The 18,808-nt window shown below is 50.4% G+C and overlaps 1 protein-coding gene across 1 annotated transcript; it reads left to right on the top strand.

The window, feature by feature from the left end:
• The first annotated feature begins 5,949 nt into the window (after nucleotides 1-5,949).
• Nucleotides 5,950-15,044, top strand: LOC140902792 (phospholipase A2 inhibitor and Ly6/PLAUR domain-containing protein-like). The gene is made up of 5 exons (XM_073323264.1): nucleotides 5,950-6,016; nucleotides 11,661-11,783; nucleotides 12,935-13,093; nucleotides 13,809-13,949; nucleotides 14,716-15,044. The coding sequence occupies exons 1-5, from the start codon at nucleotides 5,950-5,952 to the stop codon at nucleotides 15,042-15,044; spliced, it is 819 nt and encodes a 272-aa protein (XP_073179365.1).
• Nucleotides 15,045-18,808: the final 3,764 nt, after the last annotated feature.

Genomic DNA, 18,808 nt, shown 5'->3' with positions numbered 1-18,808 from the left:
GCCCATTCCCAGCTCCTGGCAAACAGAGGCTAGGGCCACCATCCCTGCCCATCCTGGCTAATCGCCACTGATGGACCTGTCCTCCATGAATTTATCTAGTTCTTCTTTGAACACTGTTATGGTCTTGGCCTTCACCACATCCCCTGACAACCAGTTCCACAGGTTGACTCTGCGTTGTGTGAAGAAATACTTCCTTTTGTTTGTTTTAGACCTGCAGCCTGTTAATTTCATTTGGTGGCCCCTAGTTCTTTTGTTAGGAGGAGTAAATAACACTTCCTTATTTACTTCCTCCACACCCTTCAACCTTTTATAGACCTCTCTCCTATCCCCCCTCAGTCGTCTCTTTTCCAAGCTGAAGAGTCCCACTCTTATTAATCTCTCCTCGTACGGAAGGCTTTCCGTCCCCCTCATTATTTTTATTGCCCTTTTCTGAGCCTTTTCCAATTCCAGTAGATCTTTTTTGAGACGGGGCGACCACATCCGCACGCAGTGTTCAAGCTGTGGGCGTCCCATGGATTTATATTGAGGCAACACGATCTTTTCAGTCCTAATTTTGCCACCTCATTGTTTACCCCTTTTTCCAGATTGTTTATGAATATGTTGAATAGGACTGGGCCCAGTGCAGATCCCTGGGGACACCACTATTTACCTCTCCCTATTCTGAAAACTAACCATTTCTTCCTACCCTTTGCTTCCTATCTTGTAACCAGTTACCGACCCATGAGAGACCCTTCCCTCTTGTCCCATGACAGCTTACTTTGCTTAAGAGCCTTTGGTGAGGGAACTTTTAAGAGGCTTTCTGAAAATCTAAGTACACTACATCCACTGGGTCCCACTTGTCCACATGCTTGTTGACCCCCTCAAAGAATTCTAGGAGATTCATGAGGCACGATATCCCTTTACTAAGACCAAGTTGACTCTTCCCCAGCAAATTATGTTCATCTCTGTGTCTGACAATTCTGTTCTTTACTATAGTTTCAACCAGTTTGCCCAGTCCTGAAGTCAGGCTAGCCTGGGTCCCTCTCCCTGAGCTGGGCCGGACCCCTCCCAGCTGCAGTGTGGACGCATCCTAGAGGGCAGACCAGTGGCCCTCCCACAGCTGGGGAGAGCGGAGGGCCAGTGAAGGGGGGCATCCACTGGGAAGATGGAGGGACCCCTTGGGGAAGAGTCCTTGGGCAGCAGTCTCACTGGGCTGCCAGAGGCAGAGGATGAGTGGGAGTCGCGGCGCATTTGTTGATTTCCACCCTTGTCTCTGTTAAAGTGACTGGGCTCCCCTCTGAGGATATTTAATCTTCCAGGGTCCATCTCCTAAACATTGCTGTCATTAGATATTCCCCAGGCTGGGGTTCACCCCCACCCCAGAGGTGGCTGCACTTCAGTGCTATCCTAGCCCGGAGGGATCTGTGGTCCCTTGGCATGTAAGAGAGAAAGAATCATAGAATATCAGTCTTGGAAGGAACCTCAGGAGGTCATCTAGTCCAACTCCCGGCCCAAAGCAGGACCGATCCCCAATTAAATCATGCCAAACAGGGCTTTGTCAAGAAACGTACTAGGGTAGTACCTAGAGATCAGGAATGCGTTGTGCCAAGTTCTGCCCAGACTCTGACTAGATTGCGGCCCCAGTTGTGTCAGGTGCTGCACAGACATGTTGACACAGTCCTGCCCTGGAGATCTTTCGAGATAGACAGAGGAGGTGTATGGGGATAGATAAGTAGTACAAGTGTGACAACATCAATCAAACATTGCACCCGCCTCTTTTACTCTCAGGCTCCACCCACTTGTCACCGTAAAACTCAGCCCCTGGGGTATTATTTCTGGGGTCAAGATGGACACATAACCAGAAGGAAGGGATGGCATGTGACCCCTCTGTAAACTCCCCCCGCCATTCTGTACCAAGTGGGGTGATTTTCAGCCCCACAGGACCTCCCTGAGAGTAGATTTGACCAATTAGGACAGGTTCTGGGATGGGGTGACCCACCCGAAAAGAGGGCTCTGTGACCCCTCTAAGAACTCCCCCCTCACCAAGGGGGTTTCAGCCCCCCTTAGAGCATTCCAGAAGGGAAACATCTACTAATCAGAAGAGGTGTAATGCCAGGGTCTAGGATGGAACCCTTCCCCACGCCCCCCATGTCTGGAGTTTTACTCTGGAGTTTTACAGTGATTTTAAGTATATCTTAACAGCAATAGACAGTCTCTCTACATGAGCCTGGGCCTTAGGCCTCAAAGATAAAATGGGCAGTGAAGTACCATGGCCTTTAAAGCTGTTTGCAGTGAAGGTTGCCTGCCTCAAAAATTATACACAGGTCAGAGAAAAGAATTTCTCAACCAAACTTTAAGCAGATTGCTAAAGTGGCATGATGTGGGGGGTGTGGGGCCATTTAACAGAACTTTACAAATTCAGATGTGGAGACATTCTGCATCCCACAGCCCAGGTCGCTACCTAACGTGTTACCTGAGTTTATAAAGAGTGACAACCGGAGCTTTCACAGAACTATACATACCAGACCTGCTGATGTCAACCCCTCAAATTCTCTGAAGGTATGGAAAATGGGTTACGGAGACAGTTTTAAATAAAACCAGTTGTTGCCCCTTTTAGAAAAGGCAACCGCCTAAAACTATCTAAACCGAAAGAGCTTTTGAAAAAGGTTTGTGGGGGACTTTCCCATTCCCCTCACTCTTGTGTTTTCAATGACAGCCGAGATTCTAGAGAACAAGGCTGCAAACTTGGTGAGGCACCGATACAGAATCACCACCTACCAATTGAATCTGAGCCTTGCATTAATGCATTGATATAACTAATCCCCAGGTTTTCCATCGCACTGTTCACCAGTCGCTCTCCAACCACCCCCTCTCTTTAGACTCCTGCAGATCCTAACACCTGGATTCCATCTGGAAGCCCCCTACCCATCTCGACAACCTCAGGGAGCAAAACTGGCTTGAAATACAACCAAGGCCGAAACGCACTTCTCCGCTCAGTTATTCTGTAACTAAATTCCCCCAGCCGGGCGCGACATCACGGGCACGAGACCCAGTTGGACACAACGCCCTTGACATGGGGCGGATAAGAATATGTGTCACCAATGAATGTTTGTCCAATTTAAGGAGAAGGAATTTAACAACCTGTTCTGGGCGTGAGAGGGCAGCTGTCCTAATGAGTAAATGGAACCAGATCCTGGGCTGGTGTCAATTGGCCCTAGCTCTATTGGACAGATCCCCGGCTGCTGTGAATTTGCCCTCTCTCTATGATCCACACCATCTCATGATCTGGCTAAACACCTCCAATGTGCAAACAGTCGCACCTCTACCCTTGTGACTGAGCTGAGTATCATCTCTTAACTCTGTTGCACGAACCAGGAGACTTTACGAGACAAGTTCTATAAAACACAAGCTGATGGGTTGAGAAAGAGTCGGTCTGAATTGTACTTAAAGAGGGAGTGGCCAGGCATGATGGTCGTATTGCATGTTGCTTTCAGTAAATCATTACACCCAATTACGTCCAATTCTGTCTTTGGCCTATATAGAGAGGAAAGGGGCCGTGCTAGACAGGTTAGTGCATCTCTTCAATTTACAGAGAAATTGGAGGTGAACTGGACTATTTTGCACCTGAAGGTAAGAGTTTTTAAGCCGTGTTATATTATCCCTTGTAATCTTCCCTGGTCTGCTGCAAAGCGGGTAAAGGCTGGAGATATATCTCAGGTGCACGCTCCCGCTGCAAAACCCCATGACGACGACAGAGCCGGGATAAAGCGGCTCAGTCTGTGCAAGGGAAAAGAAGTCTCACTCCTGGAGTGGTGGGGGAATGAAATAGGGAGATTTTCAAAGGAAAAACCAGCGGCGAGGGGGGCAGTGTCTGCTGAAACTCCCTGGGAGTCGGGTCTCGGTCTCCCTTTGGCTGCTTTGAACGTCCCAGGTTTAGGGAGCAGAGATGAACCACTCGATGTACTTGATGTGGACTGTCAAAAAGCCTTCGGCACAGTCCCTCGCTGTACGGCAGGAAGGAATCGAAGCCGTCCTGGGGTGGGAGGCAATGGACCGTCATGGAGCAGAAACAGGACAACAGCCAGAAAACAGGAGTTTGCAGCGTTCTTGTAGCCATTTGGGTCCCGGGATATTAGAGAGACAAGGTCGGGGAGGGAAAAGCTTTTATTGGACCAGCTTCTGCTGGGCTGAGACACGAGCTGTTGAGCAACGCTGACCCACAGCAGAGCTCGGTGTCGCTCAGAAGCTCGTCTCTTCCCCCCACCTTGTGTCTCTAGAAAACAGAGCCAGAATTCAAGGGAATTTTGTGTGATGGCAAAAGCTTAAAAGTGGAGGCCTCCAGGCTCTGTGCTAGACCCAGCCTTCACGGTACTCAGATGATCTGACGGGGGGTGAGCGAGGAGGTGGTGAAATCTGCAGAGAAGGCAACATATTGAGGTTAGTCGGGAACTTGAGGGAGATCGAAAGGAGCTGAGTCAATGGGCAACGCGATGGCAGATGAAGTTGAGTTTTGGTCAATGCAAAGTAATGCACATGGGCAGGGCGGGGGTCTGAAGCCTCCGAGACCTGACAGGTTCTAACTGAACCCGGCTGATCCAGGGAAGGGACTGGAGTGTCCCCGCAGGAGGATCAATGGACACTTCAGCTCGCTGCAGAAGAGGAAAGCAAAGAAGCCGCCCAAGGGGGTGGAGATAATGTGGAAACACTGTAGGGCCCCTCTGCAGATTGGCAGGATGCTCTGTCCCTGGCGCCCCACAGGCCATGCCGGTCGCCCCATGTCACAAGGGACGGTGCAGACCTGGAGAAAATACGGAGGAGGGAGTGAAACCTGGGCCAGGCTAGAGCTCTGCAGCAGGACTGGGATCCCACGGGACCCACAGGACCTGCTGCTATAATAGCAGGAGCGGGTAAAAGTGCTTTGTTGCAGGTGGGATTGGGTGGGCAAAGAAAGCCGACTGCGGTAATATGCGGGAAAACACAGGGCAGCAGCTTGTCATCAGTAGAATTTCAGCAATAGAAAGCAAGTTGGCTTTTTAAAAATAAAAGTGTTTCTACTTAAATTTAAGCAAAGGATAGAAAGCGATTTGATGTCCATTATAACAGCACTTAAATAACTTTTTACATGGTTTAAGGAAGATTTGTTTTATACTTTTAGCAGTAAGAATTATGTCTGACTATAATATATGTATAATATATTAACCACACTATTTTCTTTAAAAGTGGCATGAGGGAATCTCTCTCTCTTGTAGGATTTGCGGGATCTAAGGTTTTTGCAGCTGGGAGAGAAATAAAAATGCAAGAAACAGTTTGGGGGCGGGTCGGAGTGGGATTTGAAAACCAGGCCTATGCAGGACTCTACCCTGCAGTTCCCACTCTGTTTTTCCAGGCATGTCAGTGGCAGGAGGGAGCTGGGAGAAATTTTTCGACCGAAACGTTTCTCCACTGAAAAACGCAGGTTCAGGGCGAGTGAGACATTTTGCAAATTTGTGTCAATTTCGCCACATTGCTGCAGCTGAAAAAAAATCCGAGAAAAAACACCTTGAAAAAATGGAAATGTTTTGTCTGGACATTTCCCGAATTAGACGTTCTGGATTTTTTCCAACTCAAAATGTCTTTTCATTTCAGAATTGATGGCAGCATTTCTATTTCATCCAATTTTAAAATCTTTCTAAATGCTTGAAAATGAACCAAAATCATTTTTCGTTCGGCTTTGCAGTTGGACGAGAATTTTGGGCCAACCCAAAACGATTTCCCACCCGATCTTTTGGAACTGGCAGTGAAGCACAGAATTGGTTATTTGTGTGACTCCGTTGCCTGGTGCTCCTCTGCCCAAATTTCGGCTGGAATTCCCTTTCCCGCCTCATTTCGGTCTTGACTCTCTCCTCTCCCCTCAGGCAGAGCTCGCTGTGTCAGCCGGGAGAAGGCCCCGTTCGGCTCCGAGCCCAGCCCCGTGGGCCTCCCAGCACCAGGATGGTTTCCTTCCTCCTCTGCCTTCTCCCTGCTCTCCTAGCTACGACGAATGCACAAACTTCCCCACGTGAGTCACCTGCTTCTGTGGCCGTCTAACCCCTCCTGGGCTTGGACCCTTTATACCCCCCGGAGCCCCAGTCAGGGGAACATCCAGCCTGTGCAGGGAGGGGGGATTAGCTCTGTGTGGGGTACAGGGCCCTGTCTACACTACGGCTGCTGTCGTGTCCCAGCGCTGTAGCTGGGCCAATGGACGGGGTTTTTCCATCCTTCTAGGAACTCACAGTAGCCAGGCCGAGGGAAGCATTCACCCACCAGCCCAGCCGCATCTGCTCCAGGGGTTGGGCTGGCCTAGATGCAGCACTCACGGTGTGGTTCCTCTTCCTCCCAGGGGCCACAGCTATATCAACTTAACTGTACAGTGTAGAGCAGGCCCGAGGGACACCGTGACTGGACACTGCCCTGGATTCTTATTTCCATGAAGGCCCCTCTGCATTGCTTTGGCAGCACAAAGGGGACTCAATAGAGGAGTAAATTACACTGCTAGGGGACTGAGTGTGACCTGGAATCAGGCCTACAATGTCCGGTAGCAGAGGGCTCTCCAACCGAGCAAACAGAGGCAGAAAGAGATCTCATGGCTGGGAGTTGAATTTAGACCGATCGAAGGTGGAATTAATTCTGTCAGCAGCTTCTCAAGAGACAAGGCAGATTCTCCATCCTTTGGACTCTGTACATTGGGATTGGATGCCTTTCTAAAAGACTGGTTGTAGCTGAACCATCAGATATGGGCTGGATGGCAGAATGGCTGGGAGAGGTTCTCTGGCTTGGGCTAGGCTGGAGCTCAGACTAGATCAGCATCAGAGCCTGAAAATCTACACCTCTCTAAAAGAAAAGGTGTGAAGCTGCTGCACTCACACAGCTTGTGTGCAGGGCGCTGTACATAAGGACTGAAGGGAAGAAATTCTTCAAACTTACATGTCCCCAAGAGGTCCCCAGCATGTCCATGTGCTGTGGTCAATGCCACTTGTATCAATGGTAATTTGGGGAACATGGGACAATGATCGTCCTTTTGTTCTGTTTTTTGCCTGGCAATTTCCATCCTTCCCATTCCCCACAGATTGCGAACGGCTGGGCTATTCCAGTGGGATGTGTGCAAAGTTGGCTTTACCTTAAGCCACCTTTATATCCCAAAGACTAAGGGCTGTGTAGCCGGGTTGTAAACCTGGGGGACCTGTCATCAGAGAGCCTTCCCAACGGGGAGCAATGTCCACGACAGCTGGCTTCTGCACCCCAAACCCTTCTGCCAGACCCCTCTGCTGGCCAGCTGGCAGCCCAGAGAGCCTGGCTGCACTCACCTCAGTGGCCTTTCCCTATTTCTTCTGTGCAACCAAATAACTTTTGAACGCTACTTTCCATTAACTCCAGAATGTCAGGGGGTGTTCTAGACATGGGCAGAACCACATTGATTTGGGGGGAAATCAGAAAACCGGAAGAGGGAAATTGGGGTCACACAGAGCCGTTGGTGTCTGGCCAGCCCAGCCAGACCTTCAACCCCCTCTGTAACTCTGTGCAGATCAAAGAACTGGTTGGTGGCACCATTGACATCTTCCAGCCCATCACCACCCACCCCCCGCCCAGCTCTGCCCAGCATCCCCATGCAGCTTAACATGTTACATCCTGAGCAGCTGATCTCCCAGATAGAAACAAGGATGATGGTGGGGGGGGGAAGGAATGGGGAGCACACATGGCATGGAGGGAGAAGGGGGTACCCTGGTACAGGGGAGGGCAAATGGGGGGCACCCAGAGCTCCTGGCATGGGAGTGAATTGGGGGACCCTGGTAGGGGGGGATGGGGAATGCGGGGTACACAGAGCCGCTAGCATGAGGCATGGGGGGGGCCGGCTTTACATGGCATCCCTGAAATCAAACAGGGTGGGAGGGACACGCGAGGTGTTTGTGAGGACCATGGGGGGCTGCCAGGAACCCCGGGCGGGTGCAATGGACTCAGCCAGCGCACACTGCGAAGGGAGCGACTCGCCAGTACTGTGAATACACAACAGGAGCCACATCTGGGGTGGGCAGAGCTTATTTTGTGGGCAGAGCTTGGGGAAAGCACCATCCCTTTGACCCGTCCCCAATTAGTCCCCCCCGGCTACTGCTGGCTCAGTGCCTGAAACTGCACAGTTACTGAGTGTCCTGGAGGAAATTGGGTCCGTTAAGTTTTCGGTTTGTTTGGAGCAGGTGGTGTTGGTGGGGGGGGGGGCCCTATATGTGAAAGAAAGCGTAGAGTCAAACGAAGTAAAAATCTTAAATGAACCAAACTCTCCCATAGAAACTCCATGAATTGTAATTCCATGCTTGAATAATACGACTATAGCAGTAGGGAGATATTACCGACCACCTGGCCAGGATGGTGATAGTGACTGTAAAATGCTCAGGGAGATTAGAGAGGCTATCAAAATTAAAAACTCAGTAATAACGGGGGATTTCAACTATCCCCCTGTTGACTGGGTCCAGGTCACCTCAGGACGGGCTGCAGAGATAAAGTTTCTTGACACCTTAGATGGCGGCTTCTTGGAGCAGCTGGTCCTGGAACCCACAAGGAGAGAGGAAATTCTCAGTGGAGCACAGGATCCAGTCCAAGGGGTGAATATAACTGAAGCGCTTGGTAATAGTGACCATAATATAATTAAATTTAACATCCCTGTGACAGGGTAAACACCAAAGCAGCCCACCACGGTTGCATTTCATTTCAGAAAGGGGAGCTACACAAAAATGAGGAAGTTAGTTAAAAGGTACCATGCCAAACGTGAAATCCCTGCAAGCTGCATGGGGACTTTTTAGGGACACCATAATAGAGGCTCAACTTAAATGTATCCCCCAAATTAAAAAACATGGTAAGAGAACCAAAGAAGAGCCACCGTGGCTAAACAATAAAGTAAAAGAAGCAGCGAGAGGCAAAAAGGCATCCTTTAAAAAGTGGAAGTTAAATCCTAGTGAGGAAAATAGAAAGGAGCATAAACTCTGGCAAATGAAGTGTAAAAATATAATTAGGAAGCCAAAAAAATAATTTGAAGACCAGCTAGCCAAAGACTCAAAAAGTAACAGCAAAAATTTGTTTAAGCAAATCAGAAGCAGGAAGCTTCTAAACAACCAGCGAGGCCACTGGACGGTCGAGGTGCTAAAGGAGCACTCAAGGAGGATAAGGCCATTGCAGAGAAACTAAATGAATTCTTTGCATCGGTCTTCACGGCTGAGGACGTGAGAGAAATTCCCAAACCTGAGCCATTCTTTTTAGGTGACAGATCTGAGGAACTGTCCCAGATTGAGGTTTCATTAGAGGAGGTTTTGGAACAAACTGATAAACTGAAGAGTAATAACTCACCAGGACCAGAGGGGATTCACCCAAGAGGTCTGAAGGAACTCAAATGTCAAATTGCGGATATACGACTAACGGTGGTATGGAACCTATTATTTAAATCAGCTTCTGTACCAGATGACGGGAGGGTAGCTAATGTGATGCCAATTTTTAAAGAAGACTCGAGAGGTGATCCTGGTAGTTATAGGCTGGTAAGTCTGACTTCAGTACTGGGCAAACTGGTTGAAACTGTAGTAATGAACAGAACTGTCAGACACAGAGATGAACATGATTTGTTGGAGAAGAGTCAACATGGTTTTTATAAAGGGAAATCACGCCTCACCCATCTCCTAGAATTCTTTGAGGGGGTCAACAAGCATGTGGACAAATGGGACCCAGTGGATATAATGTACTTAGATTTTCAGAAAGCCTTTGACAAGGTCCCTCACCAAAGGCTCTTAAGCAAAGTAAGCTGTCATGGGATAAGAGGGAAGGTTCTCTCATGGGTCGGTAACTGGTTACAAGATAGGAAGCAAAGGGTAGGAAGAAATGGTCAGTTTTCAGAAGGGAGAGAGGTAAATAGTGGTGTCCCCAGGGGTCTGCACTGGGCCCAGTCCTATTCACCATATTCATAAACGATCTGGAAAAAGGGGTAAACAATGAGGTGGCAAAACTTGCAGACAATACAAAACTACTCAAGATAGTAAAGTCCCAGACAGACTGTGAAGAGCTACAAAAGGGTCTCTCAGAACTGGGTGACTGGGCAACAAAATGGCAAAGGAAATTCAGTGTTGATAAATGCAAAGTAATGCACATGGGGAAATGTAATCCCAACTATGCATATACAATGATGGGGTCTAAATTAGCTGTTACCGCTCAAGAAAGATCTTGGAGTCACTGTGGATGGTTCTCTGAAAACCTCCACTCCATGTGCAGCGACAGTCAAAAAAGCGAACAGAATGCTGGGAATCATGAAGAAAGGGACAAATAATAGGACAGACAATAGCATGTTGCCTCTCTATAAATCCATGGGACACCCACATCTTGAACACTGTGTGCAGATGTGGTCACCCCATCTCAGAAAAGCTATACTGGAATTGGAAAAGGTACAGAAAAGGGTTACAAAAATGATTAGGGGTATGGGACAGCTTCTGTATGAGGAGAGATTAATAAAACGGAATTTTCAGTTTGGAAAAGAGACGACTAAATGGGGATAAGGGCATATTGGGCTGCATTAGTCGGAGCGTTGCCAGCAGATGGAGGGAAGTGATTATTCCCCTCTATTCGGCAAAGGTGAGGCCACATCTGGAGTACTGGGTCCAGTTTTGGGCCCCCCACTACAGAAGGGATGTGGACAAATTGGAGAGAGTCCAGCGGAGGGCAACGAAAATGATTAGGGGGCTGGGGCACATGACTTACAAGGGGAGGCTGAGGGACCTGGGCTTATTTCATCTGCAGAAGAGAAGAGTGATGGGAGATTCGATAGCAGCCTTCAGCTACCTGAAGGGGGGTTCCAAAGAGGATGGAGCTCAGCTGTTCTCAGTGGTGGCAGATGACAGAACGAGGAGCAATGGTCTCAAGTTGCAGTGGGGGAGGTCTAGGTTAGATAGTAGGAAACACTATTTCACTAGGAGGGTGGTGAAGCGCTGCATTGGGTTCCCTACGGAGGGGGTGGAATCTCCATCCTTTGAGGTTTTTAAGGCCCAACTTCACAAAGCCCTGGCTATGATGATTTTTTTGGATTTGGTCCTGTTTTGAGCAGGGGGTTGGACTAGATGACCTCCTGAGGTCTCTTCCAAACCTAATCTTCTCTGATTCTCTGATTCTATGATATTTTAGAGGTCTATAAAATCATGACTGGCATGGAGAAAGTAAATAAGGAAGTGTTATTTATTCCTTCGCATAACACAAGAACTAGGGGTCACCCAATTAAATTAATAGGCTGCAGGTTGAAAACAAACAAAAGGAAGTATTTCTTCACACAGCGCACAGTCAACCTGTGGAACTCATTGCCAGAAGATGTTGTGAAGGCCAAGCTGCAACAGGGTTCAAAAAAGAACTAGATAAGTTCATGGAGGATAGGTCAGGGATGGGCAGGGATGGTGTCCCCAGCCTCTGTTTGCCGGAAGCTGGGAATGGGTGACAGGGGATGGATCACTTGATGATTCCCTGTTCTGTTCATTCCCTCTGGAGCACCTGGCATTGGCCACTGTCAGAAGACAGGACACTGGGCTAGATGGACCTTTGGTCTGACCCAGTCTGGCCGTTCTTATGAAGACTCAGGCTAACGGACATATCAGCGACGACACTGTTACACAACAGTAAGAAAGAAACACTTCTTCTTCTTCTTTCTCCAGCTGCGACCCTGACATGCAAAGTGTGCTCTGGCCTAGAGGAGACCTGTGATACGGCTGTAGGAACCTGCCAAGAAAACAAGGCTACTGGTGGCTGCCTCTCCGTGGCAGAAGATATTACACTGGGTAGGTGACATTGCCGTCACCCCAAGCACATCCCACCCCGCACTCTGTCACCATCCTCATCACTAAGGCCAACCCCAGCACAATCCATCCACAAAGCACATCCCCCCGGCACACAACACTCAGTCTGGGCTCGACGCTTGATTTGTTCAGGCAACGTTACAGTGTCTTATGTCGCAACTGGAAGACACGGTGGTTCGAAATCCTAGCCCCAAATTGCAAATCTCCCACTCACTTCAGTGGGGCCAAGATTTCACTCAGTTTTCATCTCCACAATGGACGGCTGCGCTGCAAAAAGCGAAGCTGCTTTGGGTGGAAATGCACGTTCTGAATCATGTTAAAAACAGGAAATTGGCACTGAGATCCCTTGTACACCGTCGGCTTGCTCCCAGTGTTACCTGTCTGAAGCTATTAGTCATCTACTCAGGGCTGGAGCCTGGCCTTACAAGTTTTTCCCCTTGCTTGGGATGCAAATTCAAGGTAGATTTTGCCCATTTGATTTAAAGACATTCAAAACCTTCTCCATGTTAAACTCCCTGAGCAATTCAGGCCGGCGGATTTCACTAGTTCCCTTAACTTCTCAACATTTGCCCTTTGAAAATGAAAACCATAGTTACAGACCCATTTTTGTTCATCCTTCCATTGAATTAAAGAGAGTAAATGGCTCCTTCCATTTACCCTGTAAGAAGGATGAATAGCGCACTGTCAGCTTTAACATAGTCTGTCTTTATCCATCTATCTAACTATCTATCTCCATACACCCATCTCTCTCTCTCTCTCTCTCTCTGACCACACTCAGGAAATTTTCCCAGCACAGTCACACATGGGTTTATTCAAACTTCCACCCACACAGGTTACGGCTTCACTACAGAGTTAACATGGGCTGTGACCCGAGGTTTAGCTCTAACACCTCCACCTCCCCCTACTATCCACACACAAAACCCTTTAATCTCAGGCTAGCTGTTGCAATTTGGGGTGTAGTTGAGACCCGGGTTCCTCTTTAATTTCTTGAATTGTGGGCCCCAAACTGGACACAGGATCCCAGCAGCTGTTGCCCCAGGACAAACATGGAGGTAAAATAACCTCACTGCTGTTACTTGAGATTTCCCTCTGAGTCTCTTGTTTTCTGTTTTGGTTTTCTGTCTTTAACAAAGATGGGACAAGGAGCCCGTTCTTCTACAAACAGTGTCTGAGTAGCTATAAAAGTGACATAAAAGTCCCCATCTCGTTCACTGTTGGGAATGGCCAGTATCTGAGGATCAACTCCACACGATGCAACGACGCAGATAACTGTAACTCGGGCGCACTGGAAGGTAAGTTGTGGGTCTGTTTTTACTGTCCCTGTTTCATGGCTTGTCCACAGGAACAGTTTGGACGGCGCTGAGCTGGGGCGTGACTGCAGCTCTCCGCGAGCCCCCTGCCGACGCACGTGGCCGTTCGAGCGCGTTGCAAGGGCACTAGCTTAAAGCACATGAATGAAGGGTTCACGCGCGTCAGCAGGGCGCATGTGGACAGCTGGGCCGTGGCAGGCTGGCGCAGGGTCGATTCACACCCCGGCAGATCCTTACACCCCGGATCCCCTTACTACAGTCGAATGGTTCATGTGGACAAGCCCCGGCACGATTGTATTTGTTACCGTTTCTCCCCTTTGTTGTCCATTCACTCGAACGTCATTTCTGCCGCCATTGAAATGGCCGTAGCTGGCGGGTCTCCAGACCGGGGGTGGGTGGAGCAGTCGGGGCCCATGTGAAATCAGATGGGCGAGGGCTGCAGGCGAGAGAGGGGGCAGCAGCCGGGATGGGCTCAAATGGAAACCTCCCTGAGCCTGTCAGGCTCCACTTCAAACTCGCTGGGGCCTGGAACCGATCGGCTGTGGCGTTCACAGATGGTGGTGTCACAGACAGACGGAGAAATGCCGTCGGGCTGGGGGTGGGGCCTTCACGCGCTCGGGCAATGCAGGGCACAGACGAGGGGTTTGAACGAGGTTTAACCCACCCTGTAACCGTCTCGCTCTCTCTCGGTTCTCAGTGCCCACGGGGAGCACCACCGAGAACGGCCTGCAGTGCCCCACCTGCTTTGCTCTGAACTTCACTGTCTGCAACAGCACCATCACCCCTTGTACCGGGGACGAGACCTACTGCCTGCATTTCATTGGGTACCAAGTGAAAGGTAAATTCTGCCAGCTGGCCGCAGTGCGGGAGCTCCCCCGGGAATCTCAGGCCTCGGGAACTCCCCAGAGAACTGGTGAAACCTAGAGTCCGTGCTGGGCCCTTGGGCGGGTGGGGGCGGCCAAGGGGGGTTTTGGCCAGAGGGAAGGAGAGAGGAACTTGGAAGTTTTCCCTTCCTCACCAGCTCCCCCGGCTCAGTGATGCCGCCCGGCTCCTGGAGTTACGACAACACGGTCTCTTGCCATGGGAAGGGTTGTTATGTCAGTGATGCCGAGCTGGGGAGAGAACCCAGGAGTCCTGGCTCCCAGCCCCCACTGCTCTGACCACTAGACCCCACTCCCTGTATGTTTAAGGTGGAGCGAAGCCATTGCTCAGTGCGGAAGCTCCTGTTCTCCGTGTGTGTCCAGGACTCCCAGCGCTTTGGGGTGTTTATAAAATAAGTGAACCGAGCGGTCGGGGCTGCCGGGGACGCTGAGAGCCGGGCGTGTTCCTCGGGGGGCCGCGCGCTGGGGAAGGAGCCGCCCCCGGGCCATCAGCTGGGATCCAAACTCCAGCTTCAGTCTCTTGTGGAGCTGCAGAAAGGGGCGCGGGGGAGGCAAGAGGGGACCAGACGCCCGGCCTGCCGTGGCCGGTTACAGCGAGAGCACCGGGAGGGTGGGACCGGGGGGCAGAGGCGGGAACCGCTGGATGGTGGAGACAGAGGTTCTGGGGGCAGAGAAGGAACCAGAGCTGCCCCCGCCTCATAACAGGCTGGTTTCCTCCCTCAGGTTCAACTATTTCAGCATTTACTGGGAAAGGCTGCGGTACTGAGTCCACAAGAGAGATTAAAGGTGAAACCATCCTGATTTCTGCAGTCTACAGATACCTCTTTTTATGGGGGACCTCCGTTCCGGCGGAGAAAATACCCACCATCCTCCCTCGCACAACCACCAGCCCCGCTAATACCCTCACCCCCACCCACTCCCCTACAAACACCACCCTCCCCAAAACAAACCCTTCCACCCCCAATGGAGCCAGCCTGGCTCTGGGGAAATTCTCCTTTGCCCTCTACCTGCCTGGCCTGACTGGGCTGCTGCTGGTGAAGCTGCTCTCCTGACCCCCGCCCTGCACGGGCCACGTGGCACCTGGTGCCTGGGAATAAAGGCCTGAATTCCCAGCGGCACCATTTCCCCCCCACCCCCACCCCCCGAGGATCCTCGGTGCTGCTGGGGCGATGCAATAACCAAGAGTCTGCACAGCGTATGGGTGGGTGCATCTGTCCCGGTACCTCACGGCTGGCTGGAATCTCTCTGTGCACTAGCAAGTTCACTGAATAAATCAGGAGCTGAAATAAAAGCCCCCGGTGTGTTCTTATGTTCAGGTTGCTCGTTGCCAGAACACAGATTGCCAGTGTAACCCACACACCTCCTGGCTGTGGTGTCTGTCCCATCTAGTGGCATCGAGACCACTTAGAAAGACAGATCAAAAGAGTCTGCTCTACAGCCTGAGCTAAGAGCCAGTTGACTTTCGGCTCTTCGGGTAGAGGCTTCTGCATTTCGCTCCAGAGGTTCGGTCCTACCCGCCGACAATGGCTTTACACCAGTACAAGCTTAATTCAGTCCCAGGAGCATTTGCATTGTGCTCCAGCCTTTGATTCCACGATCACACACTGTACGTTCTCCACCGCAGCCCTGCCTCGGTCAATACGACTTTTTGTTCTCGCCGGTGCGGGGGACCTCAAGCCGTATTTCCCACCCGCTGTTCCAAGCCTGCGCTGCGCTGAATGATTAATGACACCTCCTGGGCCTCTCTGCGGAGTTCTCGCCACGGGATCTGAGGGCGTCACAAACATTGATGACTTGGTCTGTGCAACAGCCCTGTGGGACCCGGGAAACTGAGGTACGGCGGGACTCCACACAGGGAGTCCTGACACACATCTCCCCATGCACGTGGCCAAACTGCTATCCACAGCTTGAGCAGAGCTAGGGCGGGTCCCTCTCCTGAAGCTGGGCCGGACCCCTCCCAGGTGCAGTGTGGATACACCCCAAAGGCTCCCACAGCTGGGGAGAGAAAAGGCTGCAGGGCCAGAGGTGGGGGGGTAGCCGCTGGGAAGGGGGAGGTTTCAGAGGAGCAGCCATGTTAGCCATGTATCCGCAAAAAGAAAAGGAGGACTTGTGGCACCTTAGAGACTAACCAATTTATTTGAGCATAAGCTTCCGTGAGCTACAGCTCACGTCATCGGATGCATTCAGTGGAAAATACAGTGGGGAGATTTATATACACAGAGAACATGAAACAATGGGTGTTACCATACACACTGTAAGGAGAGTGATCAGGAAAGGTGACCAGTTACCAGCAGGAGAGCGGGGGGGCGGGGGGGGGCAACAAACATGGGGTAATAGTTTTACTTTGTGTAATGACCCATCCACTCCCAGTCTTTATTCAAGCCTAAGTTAATTGTATCCAGTTTGCAAATTAATTCCAATTCAGCAGTCTCTCGTTGGAGTCTGGTTCTGAAGTTTTTTTGTTGAAGAATTGCCACTTTTAGGTCTGTAATCGAGTGACCAAAGAGATTGCAGTGTTCTCCGACTGGTTTTTGAATATTATAATTCTTGACGTCTGATTTGTGTCCATTTATTCTTTTGCGTAGAGACTGTCCGGTTTGGCCGATGTACATGGCAGAGGGGCATTGCTGGCACATGATGGCATAGATCACATTGGTGGATGTGTAGGTGAACGAGCCTCTGATGGTGTGGCTGATGTGATTAGGCCCTACGATGGTGTCCCCTGAATAGATCTGTGGACACAGTTGGCAACGGGCTTTGTTGCAAGGATAGGTTCCTGGGTTAGTGGTTCTGTTGTGTGGTGTGTGGTTGCTGGTGTCCCCTGGGGACAGTCCTTGGGCAGCAGCCTAGCTGGGCCACCCTGGCAGAGGATGAGTGGGAGTCACAGTGCAGTTGCCGATTTCCACCCTTGTCTCAGTTAAAGCAACTGGGCTCCTCTCTGAGGATATTTAATCTTCCAGGGCACGTTTCCTAAATGTTGCTGTCATTGGATATTCCCCAGGCTGGGGTTCACCCCCATCCCAGAGGTGGTTGCGTTTCAGTGCTATCCTAGCCCGGAGGGATCTGAGGTCCCTTGGCACGTAAGAGAGAAAGAAACGTACTCGGGTAGTACCTAGAGATCAGGGACCTGTCGTGCCAGGTGCTGCCGAGACCCTGACCAGATCAGGAACCCTGTTGTGCCAGGCACTGCACAGACATGTTGACACTGTCCTGCCCTGAAGATCTAGATAGATAGATAGATGGTGGGGGCATATGTGGATAGCTAGCTAGCTGGAGGAGGAAGAGAACCTAAGACATAAGTCCTTGAATCAGAGGCCTGGTATGAGGCAGGACCTGCTCAAAGAATCTGGCAAGAACAGGGCTGATAATGCAGAAATACACATTCCTAAGAAGTGCTAGTCACAGATCCCGATATCAGATGGTACAAAACCATTCCCCAAGGATAATAGGAATGCACTGAGCCCTCCTAAAAGATAAGGTCAGTATGTAATAGAGATGTTTTAATCAAACCAACATGTACACGGTAATGAGTAGTAACGAGCCATGTCAGGGGACAGTAACTACAGTAACTATGTCAGAGGGGCAGTACGTAACTTGTTTGTATCGGGGTATAAAGATGTATCTCAGAGGGAGTGTCTTTGTCTAGTCTAGGGAGGAACAGAAAGTCCCACTGTTCACTGAGCTGGTCCATCGTTACAGGCATACCTGTATTAGTGGTCCAGTAGAGTCTGCGGGATACTAGTACCGTACTTCGTCGACAATAAACCTGGCCTGGTGCCTTCATCCTTAACGGATCTTGTGGTCATTGGGCAATTCGCTCGAGGTTTGCCCTGCCAGATGTCTGTGCAGGACTGGGGCGGCACACAGAGGGAACACACACATGCAACCAAACATCTATCAACATCTAACCACACTAGTTAGGGGGGTGTATGGGGACAGATAAGTAGTACAAACATTGAACCTGCCCTTTTCCCCCTCAGGCCCCACCCACTTGTCACCATAAGACTCACCCCTTGGGGTATTACTTCAGGGGTCAAGATGGACACATGGCTGGAAGCAAGGGGTGGCGTGTGACCCCTCTAAGAACTCCTCTACTAAGTGGGGTTGGTCTCAGCCCATAGGACCTCCCTGAGAGAAGACTTGACCAATCAGGGCAGGTTCAGGTGACCATCCCGAAAGAGGGCTGTGTGACCCCTCTAAGGACTCCCGCCACCGCCCTCTACCAAGGGGGTTTCAGCCCCCCTTAGGGCATCCATAAGGGAAACGTACAATTAGAATAGGTATAGTGTGAGGGTCTAGGCTGGAACCCCCCCTCCCCCAAATCTCTGGAGTCTGAGAGTGATTTTAAGTACATCTTAACAGCAACAGACATTAGGCCTAAATAAGCCTGGGCCTTAGGCCTAAAAGACAAGACGGGCAGTGAAGTATCCATGTCCTTTAAGGCTATTTTCAGCGAAGCTTGCATGCCTCAAAAATTACAAACCAATCAGGGAAAAGCATTTTTAAACAACCCTTCAAGCAGATTGTTGAAGCAGCGTTAATGGCGTTCCCCATTTTGTTACTAACAATGAAGTCAAAGCGGGGGTTGTGGAGCCATTTAACAGAACTTTAAAATCTCGGCTGTGGAGATATTTTGCATCCCACCACACCGTTCACTACCTCGACGTGTTCCCTGAGTTTATAAAGAGTGACAGCCAGAGCGTTCACAGCCCGCACTGACGTTTTCATGGTCCTGCTGCTGCTCTATCCAGCCAGTCAGGCGCCCGGTCTTTGGCAGCCTTCCCTGGGCCCGGTTCTGCCCGGTGAGCTCTCTGCG

The sequence above is a fragment of the Lepidochelys kempii genome, chromosome 24 (genome assembly GCF_965140265.1).
Source record: "Lepidochelys kempii isolate rLepKem1 chromosome 24, rLepKem1.hap2, whole genome shotgun sequence".
In the NCBI taxonomy this organism is placed as follows: Eukaryota; Metazoa; Chordata; order Testudines; family Cheloniidae; genus Lepidochelys; species Lepidochelys kempii.
This window is presented reverse-complemented; position numbering and strand designations above follow the sequence as displayed.

What these genes read in the sequence shown, in the direction of transcription:
- LOC140902792 (XM_073323264.1), top strand. Translation starts at nt 5,950, where the DNA reads ATGGTTTCCTTCCTCCTCTGCCTTCTCCCTGCTCTCCTAGCTACGACG. An exon ending in GAATGCACAAACTTCCCCAC is followed by an intron (nt 6,017 to 11,660) that starts GTGAGTCACCTG and finishes TTCTTTCTCCAG; the next exon opens with CTGCGACCCTGACATGCAAA. An exon ending in TAACTCGGGCGCACTGGAAG is followed by an intron (nt 13,094 to 13,808) that starts GTAAGTTGTGGG and finishes CTCGGTTCTCAG; the next exon opens with TGCCCACGGGGAGCACCACC.